This window comes from Rattus norvegicus, chromosome 7 (assembly GCF_021556685.1).
Source record: "Rattus norvegicus strain SHRSP/BbbUtx chromosome 7, alternate assembly SHRSP_T2T, whole genome shotgun sequence".
NCBI lineage: Eukaryota > Metazoa > Chordata > Mammalia > Rodentia > Muridae > Rattus > Rattus norvegicus.
In genome coordinates, this window is record NC_141540.1 from 100,626,192 (window position 1) to 100,646,578 (window position 20,387).

General features: G+C 42.3%; 2 protein-coding genes across 19 annotated transcripts in view; one reads left to right on the forward strand and one right to left on the reverse strand.

The window, feature by feature from the left end:
* Washc5 (WASH complex subunit 5) overlaps positions 1-328 on the reverse strand; it is a 51,967-nt gene extending 51,639 nt beyond the window's left edge. The window contains exon 1 of one of the 2 annotated variants that reach the window (XM_087558049.1): positions 178-328. The gene's annotated coding sequence lies outside the window, so the exon portion shown is untranslated. The remainder of the gene's footprint in view (positions 1-177) is intronic. The other variant, NM_001398866.1, reaches the window with a different exon arrangement.
* Positions 329-374: 46 nt separating this feature from the next.
* Nsmce2 (NSE2 SUMO ligase component of SMC5/6 complex) overlaps positions 375-20,387 on the forward strand; it is a 231,150-nt gene continuing 211,137 nt past the window's right edge. For 11 of the 17 annotated variants that reach the window (XM_087556481.1, XM_087556477.1, XM_087556479.1 and 8 more), the window contains exons 1-2: positions 375-492; positions 4,292-4,457. In XM_087556481.1, coding sequence (XP_087412607.1) covers positions 4,301-4,457 — 157 coding nt within the window. In that variant the 5' untranslated portion in view covers positions 375-492; positions 4,292-4,300. The remainder of the gene's footprint in view (positions 493-4,291; positions 4,458-20,387) is intronic. The other 6 variants (XM_087556488.1, XM_087556484.1, XM_087556485.1 and 3 more) reach the window with 2 other exon arrangements.

The window sequence follows — 20,387 nt, forward strand, 5'->3', positions numbered from 1 at the left end:
ACTAAAGTTTCAAAGAAGCGTGCAAGAGTTGTTTCCATGAAGGCATAGGTGAACGTCAGGCATGCAACCCCAACCCTGCAAGCCCTAGGTTTTCCTGGTGGCTCCCGGGACCAGTACCCGACGTGGCCCTCGGGGGAAGGAAAGGGCCTCGAACCCGCAGGCCCGCCTCCGACTCACCTGCCAGCGGTCCGATGCTGGCCGCGTAAACTGGACACCCGGGTCCCCCTCTCGCGCTCCAGAGATCTCCTAGAGTCCCGGGTTGCAGAGAGTCAGCTTCCCGGACCCTGGTTTCTGTCCTGGTTCCCAGCCCGTCACGTGACCGAGGGGCGGCGGCCCGGGCCCGAGCATCATGTGATCGTTCGCGGGCGCTAAATGATGACGCAGAGCGCGCGCGGGGCGTTTCAGCCACTGGAGAAGTAGGCTGAGGAAAGGAATCGGGGTCTGGGTGTGCGACGTTCGGCAAGATATCGCTGAGCTAGGTGGGACAGCCAGGTAAGATCCAGGAGGAACGGCCATGGGGTTCTGGCGGGTGTTGTCATCTCCCTCTGTGCTCAGGGAACCTAGGCCTGGCCCTCGTCACCTGCAGCAACTACATGGAGGCAGGTTATGCCCACGACCGCCTCTCGTGGAGAAGATTACCACTATGTAATTCAAAACAAAACAAAAACTGTTTTGAACTGACTTTTAAAACAGAGGCATGAACAGGTAGCTCAGATGTACTCAAGGCCACAGGTGCCGTTTCACTTCTGCACGTGGAGGTGTTAGCCTTGGTGTGAAAGAAGAGGGGGAAGAGGAATGTGGGGGCAACCTTATTGGGCATGGGCAGACTGAAATGGCAGTAGTTTTATTGCTAATTTGGTAACTTAACGAGTTCGTCCTGATCATTTCATTTTCATGAGGAGACGTTTCATATCTCCTAATGTATGTTTCTGTTTAAGGAGGTCCCAACATAAAGGAATGGCAGATGTCAGCAATTAGCTGTGTTAAGTTATATAGTAGAGATGTGCGTTAGGAACTGAGAAGGCGTGTGAAGAACAGGAGCCATGGCGAGGGAAGGCTTCAGAGAGAAGGGTGTGTACTGGTGGCATGCTGAAAAAGGAGACATAACTATTGAAGTTGTGAGAGCACCTTGGGTTTAAAGGAGGTCTAACTTTTTGTTTGTTTGCTCTGTGCCTACTGTAATGCTGTACAGAAACATGTGAAGCAGTGTTTTCCTGTTTACATTAAAAAATGGCTTAATTGACAGCCACTCTTCCAGGAATATAAGGGAAGCAAAATAGTGCGCTGAGCTCAATAGCTCGGTGAGACTTCAGGAAATGCATAACTTCGTTGTAGATTGTCTTGGAAGCTGTAGGTACTGGGAACAAAAAGATCAATGTTATTGGAAAAAGGAGCCAAGAAGAGGTCAGTTTAAATCAGTGTTTCTTAACCAATGTGATGATTACATTTTGTCTTAAGATGACTTTTTTTTTTTTTTTGTAGTGAGAGACTGTACTGTATTTCCTAGAATTTTATCAGTATCTGACCTCTACTTCATGGATGCTAGTCTATGTCCCCCATCCCTATCCTCTCCAGTTCCACGGTCAAAAACGTCCCCTCATGATGTTAAATGTTCCCTGGTAGGAGACCCCTCCAAACCCTAGGTTAAACCAAGCCCCAAGGAATAGTGTTAGAATGTTCAGATGTCCATAAACCAGTTATATCTTAGTAGTTTTAAAAGCATCAAAACCTAATGTCTTTTGATTGTAGAGACTGAGAATTCTGAGGCCAACTTACCATTAGACATGTTTTCTGGTTTGTAAATGGCATGTACTTGCTGTTTTCCTGGGCTATAGAAAAGCAAGAGAGCTCTCAGAGCATCCGTTATAAGGGACTAATTTCATTCTGGAGGGTGGATCTAGTCACCTCTCCAAAGGCCTTATCTTCTGAAACCACCACTTCGGACATTAGGATTTCGTTTGTAAAGTGGGGATGAGGACCCAAACATTTAGACCTGAGTAGACAGATGAGACTTGGGGAGGTGAAGTGAAGAGTGTACTCGTGAGAGCGTGGGGAGGCTTGGGGCTCTAGACAGCTGACTTGGAAGAGATGGAAAGAGCAAAGAGTCTGAAGGAATGCAGATGGAAGTGTTGTTCCCTGAGGAAGGCATAAAGATTGCAGCAGTGGCCTTGAGAGCAGGTCCCATTAAGTGGGAGAGGCCGGAGCCTGGCAGACTCCCAGGCCAGGACTGGAGGACAGGACTTTGAGACAAATGGAGGCGTGCTTACAGGAGAGTTTTGCTGCCAGGATGAAGCCAGGAGCATGGGAAGTAATCAAAGAGGAGGGTGGGAGGATGCTCTCCTTTAAGATTAGAGAAACATTTCCTTGGTTTGCTATGGAGAGTGGGTGGGGGAGGAGAAATCTGCTGATCTGAGAGAAGGAAAGGAGAAGATCTACTGTAGAGCGGAGGTGGTCTCAGTGGGCACCGTTAGTTCATTCAGCCTGAGAAGAAAGCAGAACAGAGGAACTGAGGCTGGTGGGTGAGGAGGGATGCTTTACACTTTCTCAGTGAAACAGTAATCAAGGTCTTTAGCTCTGGTCTTTAGTGCAGAATGGATGAGGAAGCGTCAGGCATCTGGAGTATCAGGTGTCATGGAGTATTTCTAAGTTAGGTCTGGCGGGTGGGTCATGCCTGTAGTCTCAGCATTTGAGTGGCAAGAGGGTTGCCATGAGTTTGCGGCCTGTGTGGGCTACTGAGTGAGACCCTGTCAGAACAGCAAAAGCAGAAAAGGGCCCATTTTCTGTAATTAAGAAATAGCTGCCTGGGTTATATGCTCTTTCAAACTGCTGTTGCCGTGTATTTTTTAATGCCTTTTGCTCATGTTGAGGACTGAGACATCTCATCTGGCCCTTCATTTTACAAGTTATCGATGTTGTTTCAATGATATATTTGTATGTTTGGTTCCTACCAACTACTGAGCTCTTGTGGAACAGAGGCTGGATATTTCTGATGCTTAGAATACTGCCTGGCATATGAGAGTTTTTCAGTGAATTAGAACGAACCATCTAGCATTTGAAAACAGAAGTCTTGGGTTATTTACCCGGAAAGCCACTATGCTCAGAGAAGTTGCCTGGTATTTAAGAAGATACTTACTAAACGTTTGTTACCCAAGCTATTTAAGTTAGCAATTAATGGTACTGGGGATGTTTATGTAAAACTGGTAACCTCAGAGGTTAAAAGTCAGGACCTTAACCTTTGCTCTCCTGTGTTTTCTCATGAGCCTAAGAATTTACATAGTAAGGCATCCAATATGTATTTGTGGAAAAAGTGGATATCTCTAACTGAAAGCAATACTAGAAAAACTGCAGTGGCAGTCCAGGTGTGAAATAAAGCTGGTATTATGAGAGAGGAAGTGCTGGAGAGCCCACATGGCTCCTTGCTCTTGAAAGGGAAAGAGAGTGAGTCTGATGCAGACTGTGGACCAGAGGCTAGACCACACCGAGAGTATGGCTTCTTTACTCCCAAAGAGGTTCTAAAGGACTTGACAATGAGCTTGTGGTCTCATGAGCCTGGCTTCATGTTGTATCTCTCTGACTCCAAAAATCCATTTCCCTTTATGGTGCCACACAGCTTTAGCAACAGCCTGCTTGTCATTTACAAATCATTTTGAATTCTGCACTTTGCTAGTTGTTTTCAATGGCTTGAATTTCAGGAGTTTCCTGAATTAAGCAAATATGTCTATATAGGCAAGGGGTCCAAAGCTTAAAGAGTTGGTGTTTAAAAGTATAAATAAGGGAGTGTTTAGCATAAGAGTATTAACTTCAGCTATACTAGATAAACCACTGTAAGAAGACAGGTCTACCTAGAAATTCTGCTTTTACTAATCTGGGATAACTACAGGTACAAATCTACTAGCACTCAGGGAGGCTATCAGAAAGAGTTAATTTTTTTAAGAGTTAAAAATGCATATATATTAGTTACATTAAAAACTATAGGTTTTAAAAAAATCTCATCTTATTAAACTTTCTTTTCTTTTTCTTTTTCTATCTATATGTGTTAAACTACTAAGAACTGGGTTTGTAGGGTTGAAGCATCAAGAAAGAGGGTATTCTCTTTAAAAATGCAGGTAGCTACCTTCGCCGCATTACACTGAGTGTGTTTGCTGTCCGGATGATGTTCTCTGGGTGTTGCATGCAGTAACTGTAGCACTGGGCATTGAATACAGTCGTTTTTGAATGTTATGGCTCTGCTATTTTCTTGTGCAGTAATTATTCTGACTTAGAACTCTTACTGTTGTGTTTGAAATTTTAGATTTCAAAGATGCCAGGACGGTCCAGTACAAATTCAGGTTCTACTCGTTACATATCCTTCAGTGGTGTAGAGTCAGCTCTCTCCTCCTTAAAAACCTTCCAGTCCTGTATCAGCTCTGGGATGGACACAGTTTCTAGTGTTGCCTTGGACCTTGTGGAGACCCAAAGTAAGTACTCCTTAAAACTTTCTGTGTTTGCGAGTGTCTTCTTTGAGATAACTTGTGGTTGCAGTACTCTGAGGATGCCCTTTGAGCATAATTGGAACAAGTGTTTTAATTCCACTGGACACATTTTCTCATCTTAGTCTGTAACATCTCATAGCCATGTAGTGTAGTTATCCTCCACTCAGAACTGCCCTGGAAATTTGTGAACACAGATACTATAGTTCCTTACTGAAGTGTGTGATACATGTGACCTGGAAGGTCTGTACACGTGCTGGGACGGCATCCTTCCCCTATGTTTGTTTACTCTGTGTTGTTCATACTTGATTCAACTGCAAAAGACCCCACAGATGCCAGGGATACCAGCAAAGGAAAGCCTCAGTCAAAACAAGGATTCAGCTTTGTGGAATCCTTAATTTTCAAGCAAAAGATTGAGAACAATGTTCTTTGCTTTTTTGAGTTGGAGTTATTATTACTTTTTGACATATTTAGAGCCAGAGGAGTAATATCTTTTTTTCCCTACTTTTTTCAAAAATAGTTTTTGAACAATTTGTGATGTACATTTTTTTTCCCTTTACTTATCCTGACTGAGTTTTAAGGCTCTAAGAACTTAAATGTCCAGTTGGAAGAATTTCTGTACTATTTCTTCCAGAAGTTCCCTCTTGCCAGTCTCCTTTCCTTTTAGGATTTCAGCTACAGTTGTGAGAGCTGTATGTGCTCTTATGCCCCAAAACATCTTTCAGCCTCCCTCTTCATTCTTTAAAAAAAAGTGTGTGTGCGCGAGTGCATGCACACGTGCACCTGCATGATGTGCGTGTGCACATGCCTGGCAACACTGTACTTCAAACAACACTTCTGTGGAGTCAGCTCTTTCCTTTCACATTTGTGTAGGTTCTAGGGAATCAGACTCAGATCATCAGGCCTACGCTATTGCCTGAGGCATGTCGCTGGCCCCTTCTTCCTCCTCAACTACATGGGCCATGTTTCTAGTAGCTCTTTTAAAATCATTGTCTGTCATTATTGTCCTTTTTCTCAGTGTCATTCTAGGCTAACTTCCTTATGGATACGTTGTTGCCAGTTTAAGTTTTGTTGCTTTCTGTTTTAGTTGGCTTCCTTTAGCTGTCAACTTAAAATAAACTTGGTGTCACCTTGGAAGACATAGCCTCAATCAACTAAAGATGTGTCTAGATTATATTTGCCTGTGGCCATGTCTGTGAAGCATTTTCTTAATTGCTAACTGGGCGGTGCCATCTATAGGCAGGTAGGCCTGGGCTGTATTAGGAAAGTAACAGAGCATGCCAGTAAGCAGTGTTTCCTGCCTGCTTTTTGGTTCAAGCTTCTGCCTTGGCTTCCCTTGATAGATGGCTATAATCTGTAAGATGTATAAACCTTTTCCTCCCTAAGTAGCTTCTGATTGTGGTGTTTATCACAGCAACAGAAAACAAATATCTTCTTTTAAAGAGAGTTGAAGTTTGTTTTGGTGGAAAGCCAAATAATTTGTGGATCAGGTGGCTCTATTCCAGTATTGATAATCTTTGTTAAGAGTCGGCCTAAGGTAGACGTGATGGTCATTCTTGGTTATCAACTTGATTACATCTGGAATTAATTAAAACCGAAGTGACTGGATATACACATGCGATGGATTTTTTTCTTAATCAAATCATTTGAAGTGGGAAGACCTGTTTTATTCTGGATCTTTTGAGGTAGGAAAGATCCTTTTATCTGCTGGTACCTCTGCTGGCAGCCTATATAAAGGACATGGAAGAAGGAAGCTTTTAGTCTTTGCCTGTTTGCTCTCACTCCCACTGGCAAATCCATCCCTTCACTGGCTTTAGAGCCTACTTCTTTGGGGTTCCAGAGTATTGTGGAGATCAGCTGAGACATCTAGCCTCGTGGACTGACTGATTTTTGGGCCTTCTGTTGGTAGACAGCTATTGTTAGACTAGCTGGACCACAGCCTATAACTTATTTCTCCTTCTTTCTCTCTATAGAGCTTCACTCTCTAAAATCTGTTCCTCTAGAGAACTATGACTAATACAGTGGCCTTTAGTAAGGCTAACATCATGCAACAAGGTAAAGCCTTCTGGAGCCTTGATTGCTTTGAGAGTTCAGCAACTTAGCTTGGCTCTGGATAGATGAAATTCAAGTGTCTCCCAGTACTCTCTGGACGTGGGTGTTGTTTGCTTCATAGCACTTGTTCCTCGGCGTCTTAGGATTCAGTATCAGACTCAACGGAGTCCCTGTGCTGAGTCATAGCTTGCTGCAGCATTCTGTCTTGCAAGCTCTTGCCAGACTCTTTTCATCCTTTTAGGCTTCTGTGTTCCATGTGGATCCTTCGTCTCTAGTGCGTGCAGGAAGGGAGGGGATCATAGGGTTAATCTCCAGTCAGGTGTCTCCTTGTCTGTACTTATTATCATTCTGGTCTGGCTATTGTAGCATAATCTGCAAGTAGTCATCACATGTATTTTTGCCCAGCTTTTGTAATTATTCTGGACAAGATGGCCATCTCCATCCCAGTTATTCATTCATGGGTAAGCAGTAGAAGTCACCGATGGTCTCTAAGTGTGTTAACCCTGCCTCATCTGATTTAGAACCTGTTCCTGGTGACAATAGATATTTGGCTTTTGTTGAAGTCTTAATAGAACCTTAAGCAATAAGGGAAGAGCTAGAATACAGCCCTGGAGATGGAGGAGAGTAACAGACCAAAAGTTTCTAGATTTATGTTAACAGTTTCTAAATATTTTGGCTACAGAATTTTCCATCCATCCATCCATCCATCCATCCATCCATCCATCCATCCATCCAGTTTTTCTAGACAGTGTTTCTCTGTGTAGCCTTGGTTGTCCTGGACCTCACTTTGTAGATCAGGCCTCAGATCAAGTAGAAACAGTTGCTTACTATCATCACAGACATGGAGCTATTGCATACCTTGTCCTAGTGTGTAAGCTTTACCATTGATTAGGACTTTGGATAACTCTTTTCCCCCAGCAGCTTACATAGATCCTTTCAGCCCTGTAAAAGTTAGCCAGCAGAGAGGAAGTTCCGGGTCAGTTCCAGGTCAGGAAGGCTGACCTTAAGTCCAGGCCTTATATCCCTGAGAATTACTTTGAACTTCTGGTCTTCCAGTTTTCTCTGTCTCCAGAGTTTGAGATAATAGGTGTTTATCAGTATGCTCAGTTTTATATGTTGCTGTCATCAAGCCCAGAGTTTCATGCAACTGTGCTACTGTTGTGGTTTGCCCTGAAGTTACTGTATTTTGATGCTAATTCCACTGCCCCAAGGACAGCTGCCTAGTCTAGGACTCAGAACTCAGGTGACTTCACCAGAACCACCTCTCCATTGAATTTGTAAAGTACTGGTGAGGGGCAGGTGCAGGATAGAAGGAAGCCTGTCATTGGAGGAGAAGGAAGGATGGGCGGGAGAGAAGTTTGAAGGAAGAGGAGGAGACTAGAGGAAGGAGGAGAGACAGGACAGAGAAGGAGAGAGGGGAGAAGTCGTGGCAGGACAAGATGGCAGGTGATGTTAAGATTCTGCTCTGTGTATTTACAGGTTGTTATTAATGTTCTCAAGGGATGGATAGTACCGGGCATTGTATGTGTAAGTGGGCAATTATATCTTACCAATTGGATCTAAGATTATTGTGTTGTGTGTTCTTTTATGTGAGGGTTTGAGTGTAGGAAAGTGTGCGGCTGGGATGTGTTTCCGCCAAGATACCTTGGGGCACCGAGGTGTAGACCCAGCGGGGTAAAAGACACCGATACTTTTTTATTTTTATATTATTACAACATGCTACTTCTCTAGCCCCCAAACACACAGTTTTTTTCTGAAAATGTGCTCTTAATTGTTTTGCCTGGTGTATTTTTAACCCTCAGATTACAGTCTGTGTCTGTCTGTCCCAGCTAAGCTCCATGGTTATTGTCTGTGTTCCCCCACCTTCTACTGTTGATATGACCTGTGTGGTGGTTTGAATTAGAATGTTGCCCTTAGGCTCACAGATTTGAATGCTTGGTCTTCAGGGAATGGCACTGTTTGAAAGGATTAGGAGGTGTGGCCTTGTTAGAATAGGCTTTGTTGGAGGAAGTACCACACTGGGGGTACTCTCTGAGGAGAGCCCAGGCCAGGCCGGGTGGCTCTTTCCTGCTGCCTTCAAATATAATGTAGATCTCCCAGCTACTGTGTCTGCCTGTGTATCACCACACTCTCCACCATGAGGACCATGGACTGACTAAGCCACTGAAACTGTAAGCAAGCCCCAGTTAAATGAGTTCTTTTATAAGTTGTCTCAGTCATTGTGTAACACAAATTTTCTTCTAGTTGTCTCACTCCTTCATCATATTTATATCTATGCCAGATCCCTGTACTTTATTTATACACACACACACACACACACACACACACACACACACGAGAGAGAGAGAGAGAGAGAGAGAGAGAGAGAGAGAGAGAGAGAGAGCGCGCAAGCGCACAAGTGAGAGCGAGCACATGCGAGCCATTTGTCCTTTAGGAGCTGGCATAGACACTTTTAAAAGTTGGGCATTGTAATTTGTACTCTGTGTGGTACTGCCCTCTGCTGGCTTCTAGTTGTCATTTCTGACTAAGGCAGCCAATAGGAAAATGCATACCTCTTAACAGTCTAAATTTTCTCCAAATGCAGCTGCCTAGTAAAAGGACAAAATGATAATTATTTCTGAAGCGATTGTAAAAGTTTAATCAAGATAACAACATGGATGTGCATGGATAGCTCTTCCTCCATAAAGACAAGTGTGTCACTGCTGCCTAGGATGCAGTACATGTATACATTCATACCTACATGCATGTGTCCACATATTAATGAACTTTGGGATTTTGGAAATCAGACAGTACAGGCAATATTCAGGCTTCCTTAGGTAAACAATTACTTGAGCTCTTGTTGTTCTACCTTTCCTTGTATTCAGAGGGTCTCAGTTCTGTAGCTGACCTGTATTGTTCTGAGAGGGTAGGATTCTTGTAGAGGCATGTGCTTCCTGCCTCAGAGCCTGGCCCTGGACTTCTGTGTTTTAGGTTTTCTGGAAATGCTTATTGAGTGACTGAGTCAGTCAAGCATTTAAGGCATTTTGGGTATTGGAATCTAAAAGCCGTGGTTGGAGAAGTGGCTTCACCTTTGCTAGCAAACTTCTCCCGAGGAAGCTGGCCCTTGAGCAGTTATCCTCATTGTTGGACATTCTGTAGCAACTTTTTATCTAAGTTCAGCAGAAGACCCAAAAGCTAGTGTTTGGTGTAGTATTAGTATTGCCTACTTCCTTTGCTGGTGGAATTTCCCTGCACTGTGGTGTATGTCTTAAAAGTGTGTGAGGTGTATGTTTATGTGTCATTGCCATTAGCATCTTTCTTAATCCTGACCTGGGGTAAACCTCCTGGTGCAACCATTCTAAAAGCTTCTGTCCGAAGAGAAGCATAGGGAGCTACCATAGATAAGATAGGCCCATCCTGCCAAAGGAAAAGGTTTAGGTAGTGACCATTACTGAGTGAAATAAACAGCCTTCTCCTCAATCTGTTGGCATGAAAATGATTCTCACTAAGTTAAAATAAGTTAAGCCTAGGATGCAGAAAGAGAATTTGAATTCGAACCCAATTACCTGTCACTAACTCATACCCCTCCCCCCTTTTAACCTTGTAGTAGTTGTGGACAGCAGTAACCCTCAACAAGTGAGTCAGTCAGCTTTGTGACACCATTACAGAATACCTGAGATCATTAAATTAAAGGCTTTTCATTGTTTGGGGGTTCCAGTCTGCGATCTCTTGGGATCTTCAGTAAGCAGCACATTGTGGCAGGAACTTGCAGTCCCTGCCAGCAAACAAGAGAGGAGGAAAGGGTCAGCATCTCAATTCCCACTAGCAGCCTAAGCACTTCCCACAAAGCCCTTCCTCTCAAAGGTTCCATCCACATCTACCAATGAGGCCTCCCAAGTGCACCCATCTAAAATACAACAAACAGCCTTTGGGGGGCATTGATTATCCAAATGGTAGCACTGCTGTTAGTAATATGCCAAGCATAATCTGGTGTATTTTCTATACTTCTTAACCAGTTTATGGAGTTTGTATTATTTTAGGTATAAAATGAGAAAACCTAAGTCAAATGTAATTTTTTGATGGGCATAATGGCTGATGAATGTTACTAAAGTGTTTGAGCTAGCAGAGATGGCAGATGACCATACACTATACAGCATAGAGCCTTCATGAGCCTTGTAAGGACAAGTGACAATGGGGGGCGTTGTTAAAGATTGCTAAGAGAAGGTTTGAAAAGGAAAAGAGAAAAGCTGTTCGAAATAGCAGTATGGGCAGATCTTACAGTGTTAGATTTAACTAGCTGTTTCTTGCATGTCTGAGTTTATACATTGATAGGTCCAAATAGAAACAAAGTAGAAAGCAAGTCTGTGAGGTCCTCTTGTATTTGAAGCATGGGCCATAAGCCACATAGCTCTTCACAGTTATTCCCCTCCACAAGTGACACTCTTGTATTGTTCCAAGCTGAATCGAAGCAGTGGAATCATTGAAGTACACTGTGTACTTGTTTTACTGAGCCTTGATGTTTTCTAAGTTGATATTTAAGGAAACCAGCTTCTCCATTTGTTTGTTTTGTTTTAAATTGTGAAGATTTATTTATTATGTATATAATGTTCTGCCCTCATGTTTGCCAGCTTGCGAGAAGAGGGTACCAGATTTCATTATAGATGATGTCTGTCTTAGGATTTTACTGCTGTGAACAGACACCATAACCAGGGCAACTCGTATCAGAACAACATTTAATTGGGGCTGACTTACAGGTTCAGAGGTTCAGTCCATCATCATCAAAGCAGGAACTTTGCAGCACGGTGCGGGAGGAGCTGAGAGTTCTACATCTCCATCTGAATACTGGCTTCCAGGCAGCTAGGATGAGGGTTTTATAGTTCACACCCACAGTGACACACCTACTCCAACAAGGCCACACCTCCAAATAGTGCCTCTCCCTGGGCCAAGCATATACAAACCATCACGGATGGGGATTGAACTCAGGACCTCTGGAAGAATAGCCAGTGTTCTTAACCTCTGAGCCATCTCTCCGGCCCTTGTTCCTTCTGTTTTTAGCCACAACAATGTGTCATATATCCTTTCATACTGAGAGCCGGTAATGGTTTGGTTTTGTTCTAAGTAGCTCTTTGATTTGAATGATTTCTGTTGTAGTTTGGTTGGTTATTTTAATGGTGCAAATCCCGTAAGATGGATTTTCTGGAGACAAAGCCCTCTGGTGTTCATTAGAGTTTGGAACCTATATAATGCATACTAGGTGTTGAATTCTAGATATATGGTGGTGAATGGCTTTGTGTGTGCGTGTGTGTGTGTGCATGTATATGTGTGTGTGTATGTGCGTGTACATGTGTGCACGTGTGTGTGTGCATGTGTGTGCATGTGCGCTGCATGTGTGCACGTGTGTGTGTGTGTGTGTGAGAGAGAGAGAGAGACAGAGACAGAGACAGAGACAGAGACACTAGCTCTAGCTCTCCTGGAACTCACTGTAAACCAGGCTGGCCTTGAACTGAGATCTTCCTGCTTCTGCCCCCGCCTCCCATGCACTAACTACCACATTGGATTTGTAGATGGCTTTTAAGGCTTTTAAGGTTGTTCCTTAATAAGATTTATTTGGATTCATAATGAAAAATGAGTTACTGTTTACAGTTTAAAAATGAACTCATTTGTTGGTGTATAAAAATAACTCTAGAGACTTAAGGACTGTCTGTAGCAGAAGTCTCTAACTTGAGGGTGCATCCGAACTACTGAGAGACCTCGTGAAAATAGATCACTTTCATTTACCTCCATAGTTTCAGTAATTCTGAATAGCCGGAATTGGCATTTCCAAATTTCCAGGTGCTGCTAATGCTCTTGGTCTAGGGACCACCATGGCCCTTGCTGTAGGAGACCTGCCACTAGATGGCATCAGAACACTTTTTAGAGCGTAGTCGTCTGCCCAGTTGACCTAGGTCTTGGTCAGAGTTTAGGTTATATAAAAGATTAATCATAGTCTTAGAACTTAACACTCTGGAGCCCGTTCTGTTCCAGATACATACAAATAAAGATGCTTTGGTTCTGTCAAGGCAGGGAAGCTGTAGGAAAATTGACACTGTAGTCTTTCACACTGCTTCTGTCTCCACGACTTCCTCTTCAATTACTTGAGTTGTGCCATTCGATTTCTCAGGAATTGCTGCAGGACTTGTTACAAACCAGAAATGCAGAAGCAGGAGAAATGGCTCACCACTTAGAGGACTGGCTGCCCTACAACCTCTGCCAGGGCTGGGGGACCCCATGCCTTCTTCTGGCCCCCAAGAGCACCAGGCACACAGGTTTTGCATATACATAGAAACAAACAAATGTTTTATGCCACACATATAAAACACCAAAAAAGAAATCTTTAAAAATGTGATTCTTTTAAAATATATGAAAACAAATGTACATCTCATGTGAATCATAAAACAAGTGGCATTTTTTTCTCAACTAGTGCGTTTTGATTTGTTAACTTCTATAATCACTTTAAAATATTTGTTCACATACATATTCATAATTTTGTCCTTTCTCCAGTTCCATTTGGAACAGTGTAGAAGGTTAAAGGTGTGAAAAACACTGCCTGTTGGCATCTCTAGATACAACGTTGAGCAGTTCCCTTCTAAAGGGCTCTTGGAAAACTGTTTTAGATTGCTCTTTGCCTCCCCGCCTCTTTCTTACCTTGGAGTCTCTTTCACTCCATACATTTCCAGATGTCTCAACACCTCCAGATGTTCTTCTACCCACTGTACTGGCCTAACTGTAAGAGCCAGCATCGTTTTTGCATGGTGGTTATGTGTAAAGTTACTTGGCTTGCCCTGTTCTGTGTGCTAAACCCTCCTGTTCACATTAGCATTTCTCATTTTGGTGTAAGTTTCTGTTTTTTTTTAAAAAACAGATTATGTATAGTGCCTAAATACTGTTTAGATTTTTCTAGGCCTTTGACAGTGCCTTTGCTATCGATTCTTTTTTTTTTTTTTTTTTTTTTGGTTCTTTTTTTCGGAGTTGGGGACCGAACCCAGGGCCTTGCGATTCCTAGGCAAGCACTCTACCACTGAGCTAAATCCCCAACCCCGATTCTTTTGTTTTATTTCTAATTTTTCTTGGCCATTGGAGCTGAGCCTTCTATTAGATTTCAGTGATCAAACTGGGGATGAAAAGGACTAAAACAGAAAAAGCTAGCTAAGAGTCTCTCAGTCAGATTAAAAAGCCAGGCCAGCATCACATCGTGTCTCTGGCCATTGGCAAGGACTGATGCTTGCTGAATGCTATGCAGAGATGACAACGGAGGCAGAAGTAGAAAAACATTAGGAGCCTTTGGTGAAACACTATAGTCCTCTTTTAATGACATAAAATTTTAATGTCTTGTGGTCAGAGGAAAGGAGCTTTTATGAGGATGACACATAACAGTTGAAAGCAGTTTGATTCTTCTAGAGATCATTATGCAAACTGTTCTTTCCCTGTTTCTGTAGTCACAGATGAAGTTACGTATTCATGCTGTATATTTCTGTACCATTACTTATATGCAGAAGTGCAGTCTGATAAAACTGTACTGTTTGCCACATGTGTAATTTGAAATTTTCTACTGTCTCTCTTTCATAAAGTATGGAGGAGGGAGAGATTTGTAATGTTTTATTTAACCTAGTTAGTGTATCTGAAACTATTTTCCAAGGCCAGAGAGATAGCTGATAGCTCTGTGGTTAAGAGGATTGGTTGCTTTTTCAGAAGACCTAGGTTCAATTCCCAGAACCCAGGTGATACCATACCTGCTTCTATACCAGACACTAGACATGTTCATAGTATGTCCACAGACATACATGCAGTCAGAACATCTATATTCACAAATAAATAAAATTGTAAAGTACATAAAACTAAAATATTACTTTCACATGTCATAAATATGGAAGCTCCTAAAGAGTTCTTTTGGCACAGCGTGGGCAGTGAAATCAAAATCCTACAAGTACACTGGACTCCAGACTAGCTGGCTACACTGCTTATTCTTATTAGCCACATACAACACTTTATGAGATGACAAAAGGCACATAGGCTATTTCACTTCTCTGTGACAGTGAAAGGTAAGAAATAAAAGATGGCCAAATCAGCTAGATCTGCAACTCTTTAGCAGTTCTGGTGAACTTTCAGTCAAGCTAGTGGAAGAATGAGACACTTTCTCATTTTCTCCTGTACTTGTCTCTCCTCTGCTGAAGCTGTGGCTAGTATTTTAGGGTTTTCCCCTAATTGTTTAGCCAGCTTAAAATAAAAAGTGCATTGTTTCTGAGGATCCTGTTACGTTTGCTTCTGTATAAAACGTTGTGTGTTCGTTTGAATCCACACCTACAGTTCTTCATATTTTGTAGCTGATGTGGTAAATCAGTTTCATATGCTGTTGGGCAAGCTGGAAGGTTAAGCCTCCTAACTGCAGCAGCCAGCTGATTCTAGTTGCTGTAAACAATTAAGCCTGTCAGCGATTGACCTTGGGAATGCTAATTTGCTTGTCCCTGGGTGCCGCCTCAGGCCCTGGCTTTCTCTCTGTGGGTGGGAGTTATGAACCTGGTTTGGAGAAGAACTAGAGGCATTTGAGGCCAGCTCCAGACAGATGTTTTCTTGCTTCATTTTTACATGTGACCACAGTTGCAAGAGGCATATTCCTGCATGAGTTTTTTTTTTTTTTTTTTTTTTTAGGCCTGTGGAATCAGAGACCAAAGTTGAAAGGCAGCTTCTTTTACCTTTGAATCTATTGTTGCTCTTCAGTGGAGTTCTCATGGTGAAGTGACAGTCTTTCTTATGTGGGCTCATTGTGCATCTTAAACTTACTAGAAGAGTTGGAAGTCACCTTTTATCACACACACACTCCCTGCTTTGTGATTTTTACTGACAGAGTCTTACCAGGTAGCCCAGGCTCGCTTCAAAGTTACTGTCCTCCCATCTCATCCTCCAGAAGGCTGGATTACAGGAACACATAAGCACATGGTGCGGGGTGTGTTCACTGCAGTTCTTCAGTGTCTGGGCCAGAATAAGTTGAATGATTGAGGAGAAGGGGGTGCCAGCGGGGGGAGTTACACTGAGAAGTTCTTTTTGGGCTCTCTGTAAGTGTGTATACCTGAGAGAGGGAGGTTGAGAGTGTTAAGTTCTAAGTAATTGTAAACTGGTGATGGCAGCAATGGCCACTTTAACCTGAAGACAAAGATTTCACTTTTCTTCTGGACTGTGTGTTAGGTTTTTGGGAGTGAGAAGAGAACAGTGTGTTCATGAAAGAGCAGTATTGAGTTCAGTTGTCTTTAGGATAGGGTGTTTATTAACACCACAGCCTGCTCTGTGCTCCCAGCCTGATGCCATAGGCTTTAGTCCTGCAAGACGAAGGAAGGTGCCTATTCTTAAAGGTTTCAGAAAGATGGGTTAAGTCCTATACTGTGTGGAAGAAGGCCTAGTTAATATGTGACTTGAGCTAGGTGGCATGGACCACAGTCACATTGTTTTAGATTTTGAGTAGCACCAGGGAAGAGGCAGACTTGGCTCTTTGTGAGGGCTGTGGAAGGGCAACAGGTTTTAGGGCTGGATATGGCTCATCAGCTCTTGACTAGAGCATCTGCCCTGGAGACTCTAGGTTCTGATACAGTGCTTAGGCAAAGTACAACATCATACTGTTCACTACAATACTGTAGGGTGTCTTATACAACCAGTTTAAATTGTTTATTTGAACTTGTTGGTAGTAGTTTTTTTGGCCATGCTTTGAAAAGGTTAATTAGTTAGCAGCTATGGCAAATAAGAATACATGCAAGGATTAGGAACACTAGATGGTAGTAAGCAAGGTATTTCTAATTAGTAGATTACTGGTTTGTGTGACCAAAACAGGATTAGAAATCTTCTTCCTTTCTGACAGAACCCCTGATATGTCACGATGCACATATCTTTCGTACATTCTGTGTAGTAGGTGACCTATGAGTAACAGTTATTTGTATGTATGCATGAGTATGAATGTGTGTGAGTGCATGTGCAGTGTTCCAGAAAGAACATTGTCTCCTCTGGAGCTCTGTAAGGTGATTGTCAGCTGCCTGATATGAGTGATAGGAACCAAACTTAGGACCTCTGCAGCAGTGTGTGCCCCTAACCACTGAGCAGCCCTGCCTCCAGACTCTGTATTCATGCATCTTAATTATCAATAACTGTCTCCATAGATTGTCCATGCTTGATCAGTTCTCTACTATGACCACAGCATTTGGCACTTCCTCTCCAAATAGGCTGACTATTAATTTATCTATCTGTGCTAAACTGTTGAACATAGCTTACAGGAATGTGGAGTCACTGGCCACATCCCTCCACATGCACCCTAGTCATAGAGACCTACTCAAGCACACTGTGTGTGTGCTCTGTAAACATCTTGCCTTTTTTGGCATGACTTCCTCTCTGAGGTGTCCTCTCCCTATTGAGTGCTGGTGGGATACCTGTCGATCACTCACAGCACAGATTCAGTGCTGTCTCTCTTCTTGCTTCCTCTGTCTATGCCATACATTCATTCAGCAGAGCAACCAAGCACTTCTTTTCTCCGAGTTGTTTTCTCATGGCTAGCTAGTCATACTACTAGACAGACAGATTGAAAAGCCCACTTGGTTACCTCCAGTTTTGCGTGTTTTGGCATTGTGTTGTGAAGTCGATTTTGTACTTGACCCAGCTGAGGAGCACCTACCAACAACTACAAACAGATGATGGTTAGTCAGCTGTGAGCTGTGCTTTGTTGACCTGTTCTAGATAAACGTTCTTCTGTTGAGGTCTCTTCTCATGTCTGTAACAGATTAAAATTTTGTTAAGCTGAAAATATAAAATAGTACCTGAAAGAAGTTGTGAAGAGACTAGCAGAAATGTTCCTGTGGTCCAGCAAGATGACTCGATGGGTAAAGTAAATGCACGGGCCATGAAGCCAGCCAGCCTGAGTTTGATCTCTAGAAACCCCATTGTGGAAGGAGAGAACTGGTTCCAACAAGTTGTCCTCTGACTTCCACATGTATGGTGTATACACACCCCCACACAATTTTTTTAAAAAAGGAAATGATTCTTCCATGTTCATATGTATGATTTACTGGTCTGTTGATTTCTAATAGGAAATATTTTATTTAGAAAGAGCATTATAGCTGCTGTCATGCCATAGATTACTGACAAATCTTATTTGTGAATTTAATCTAGAGTCAGGTATATCTATACTGAAGCTTATGTATTTTAATGCTTTATTTTGCAAAAACCTGGTACATTTTCTAAAGTGAGTCTCACTGTATTCATTCACTCTCTCTCTGGCAAGTGCTCTGCTAGTAATCTAAAGTTAATTCTGCTGCTTACAGACCTTATTCCAGACATGTTCTCTCTCAACAGCGTTATGAAAACAGCCTGGCATTTGATAGAGGAGGTAGCTAGAGCCAGAGGGGTAAAGTAGCTTTACCTGAAGTCGCAGAATACTTTCTTATCCCATTAGCTTCTGTGGTGCTAGATTGAATGTATATAACACACACACACACACACACACACACACACACACACACACACGTCTGCGTGTATATCAGCTTGTATAAACATTTAAGAAGTTAGTAAATAATACATTTATAAGTATGGGGTGTAGATCCTTTTTAAAAACAATTTTATTGGCAGTGTTTGTTTAAAATTTGTTTTAATGGAATTTTCCATATTCATAATTGTCTTAATTAGGGCTTTATTGCTGTGAAGAGACACCATGACCATGGCAACTCTTATGAAGGAAAACATTTAATTGGGACTGGTTTCCAGTTTAAGAAGTTTAGTCCATTACTGTCATGGCAGGAAAAATGGTAGCATGTAGCAGACATGGTACTGGAGAAGGAGCTGAGAGTTCTATATCTGGATTGGCTGGGAGCAGGAAGTGAACTGATCTACTAGGCATAGCTTGAGCTTCTGAGACCTCAAACCCACTTCCAACAACACAGTCCCCCAAGACCACACCTAATCCCTACAGGCCATGCATTCAAACACATGCATGTATGGGCCATTTCTATTCAAACTACCATATCAATCTAGTTTTCTTTTAGTCTTTCCTTCAGTGCTCTGAAAGTCTATTAGCTTTTTAATTTTTGTAACTTTGTAATTCACCCACTTTATTATCTACTCATCTTAAATGTATATTGTAGTGTTTTTTAGTATATTCATGGATACACATAACTATTACCACAATCATTAGTTCAAAACCATGACCCCTGGCCTGGAGTAGTGGTATATACTTATAATTTCAGCAGTCAAAAAGCTGAAGCCAGGAGTATTGTGAGTTCAAAGACAGCCTGGGCTGTATAATGACGGGAGGAGAGACCAACAAGAAAGGACATGAGGGAAGGGAAAGAAAGGAGGCAGACCTTGTATTCTTCAGCTATTGCACACCACTCTCTCCAGGAGCTACTAATCTGCAATGATACTATAGCTGTAGGCTTACCTATTGTGGACATTTCATTTAGAAATGAATTTTATATAAAATGTGGGGTTTTGTGGTTGGAGTCTTCTTGTTTTCAAGCAAGGTTCATCTGCATTGTTACACCCATCAACAGTTAATCAGTTAGCACTTCATTTGTTTTTATGATTTAGTACTCCATTATGCAGCTATGCCACACTTTGTAGATCTACAGTTGGCGGGTTATTAATATTACTAAATTACTGTTGGAGTTGTGGTTTGAATGAGAAATGCCCTCCCTAGTCTCAGGTATTTGAATTACTTGGTCCCCAGTAGGTGGTGCTGTTTGGAGAGGTTTAGGAGGTGCAGCTTTGCTGGAGGAAGTTTGTCACAGGGCTTCCAGATTGCTTTCTCTACTTCTCCCTTGCAGTGTGATCTCTCACCTTCTGGCACCGTGCTTGCAGGTGGCTGCCTGATGTCATGCCTCCCAGCCGTGATGGACTTAAATCCTCTGGGACCATTGCCCAGATAATGCTTTGGTCACATGGTATTTTATCACAGCAGCAACCATAACTATTAATTGTGCTGCTAAGAGTCCATTCTCATGTTAGTATCTCAGCATGGTTTCAGTTAGCACTTCAGTTAGTAATGATGTCATATGCTTTGGGGCTCTTAGAGAAATCTCTGGAGAAGTGTCTATTCATATCCTGTGTACTTTTAAATTCAGTGTCTAAGGTCTTCATATATTCTAAGGAAAGTTCTGTAACAGACATGATTTGCGGGTATTTTTCCTGTTGTGTGCTACATTTTACTTTCTTGATAACGTTCATTGAAGTATACAAGGTTGTGATCTTGCCAGAGTCCAGCTTTGTGGATTTGCTATTGTCAGTGGTGCATCTTCTCTTGGTAGAGCATACCATCAGGCTTAACGAAGTTCCATTCATGTGTAGTGAGTATGAGTTTTGAGCTGGCACTTGCTTGATGAATGGCATCATAGACAGATAAGCAAGTGGAATGGTTCTGTAAAGGTGTTGGGATACAAACCTTTTCCCAGAAACAGTGTGGTACTGTGTATTTGGTGGGACCTGTCAGATGAGAGCCTTTGGGACAGACTTCATATGGAATCTGTGATTCCATTGCAGCATTAAAGATTTCATGTACTAGAAACACAGACTAGATAAGGTTGATGCATATTTTCTCTGTATGAAATCTGACAAATTTTCCTATAAGTTTCATGGGTGCTAGAGAGGTTAGAGACCTCTAAGTCTGAGACAGCAGAATTTTATTGTTGTACATCAAATAGTATGCCTGTCCTAGTTTACCTTCCTGTCTCCATGCCTCATGTACTACAGGGTTGATGGCAGAGCCCAGAAAGGTTGAAGTCACAGTTAAGGGACCTCAGGCTCAGGGGACTCAGCTTTTTGTAGTGGGCAGAAAATATGCCTGACCTTTGCCCTGAAAAAAGACATTAGCTGTATTATTTTGAA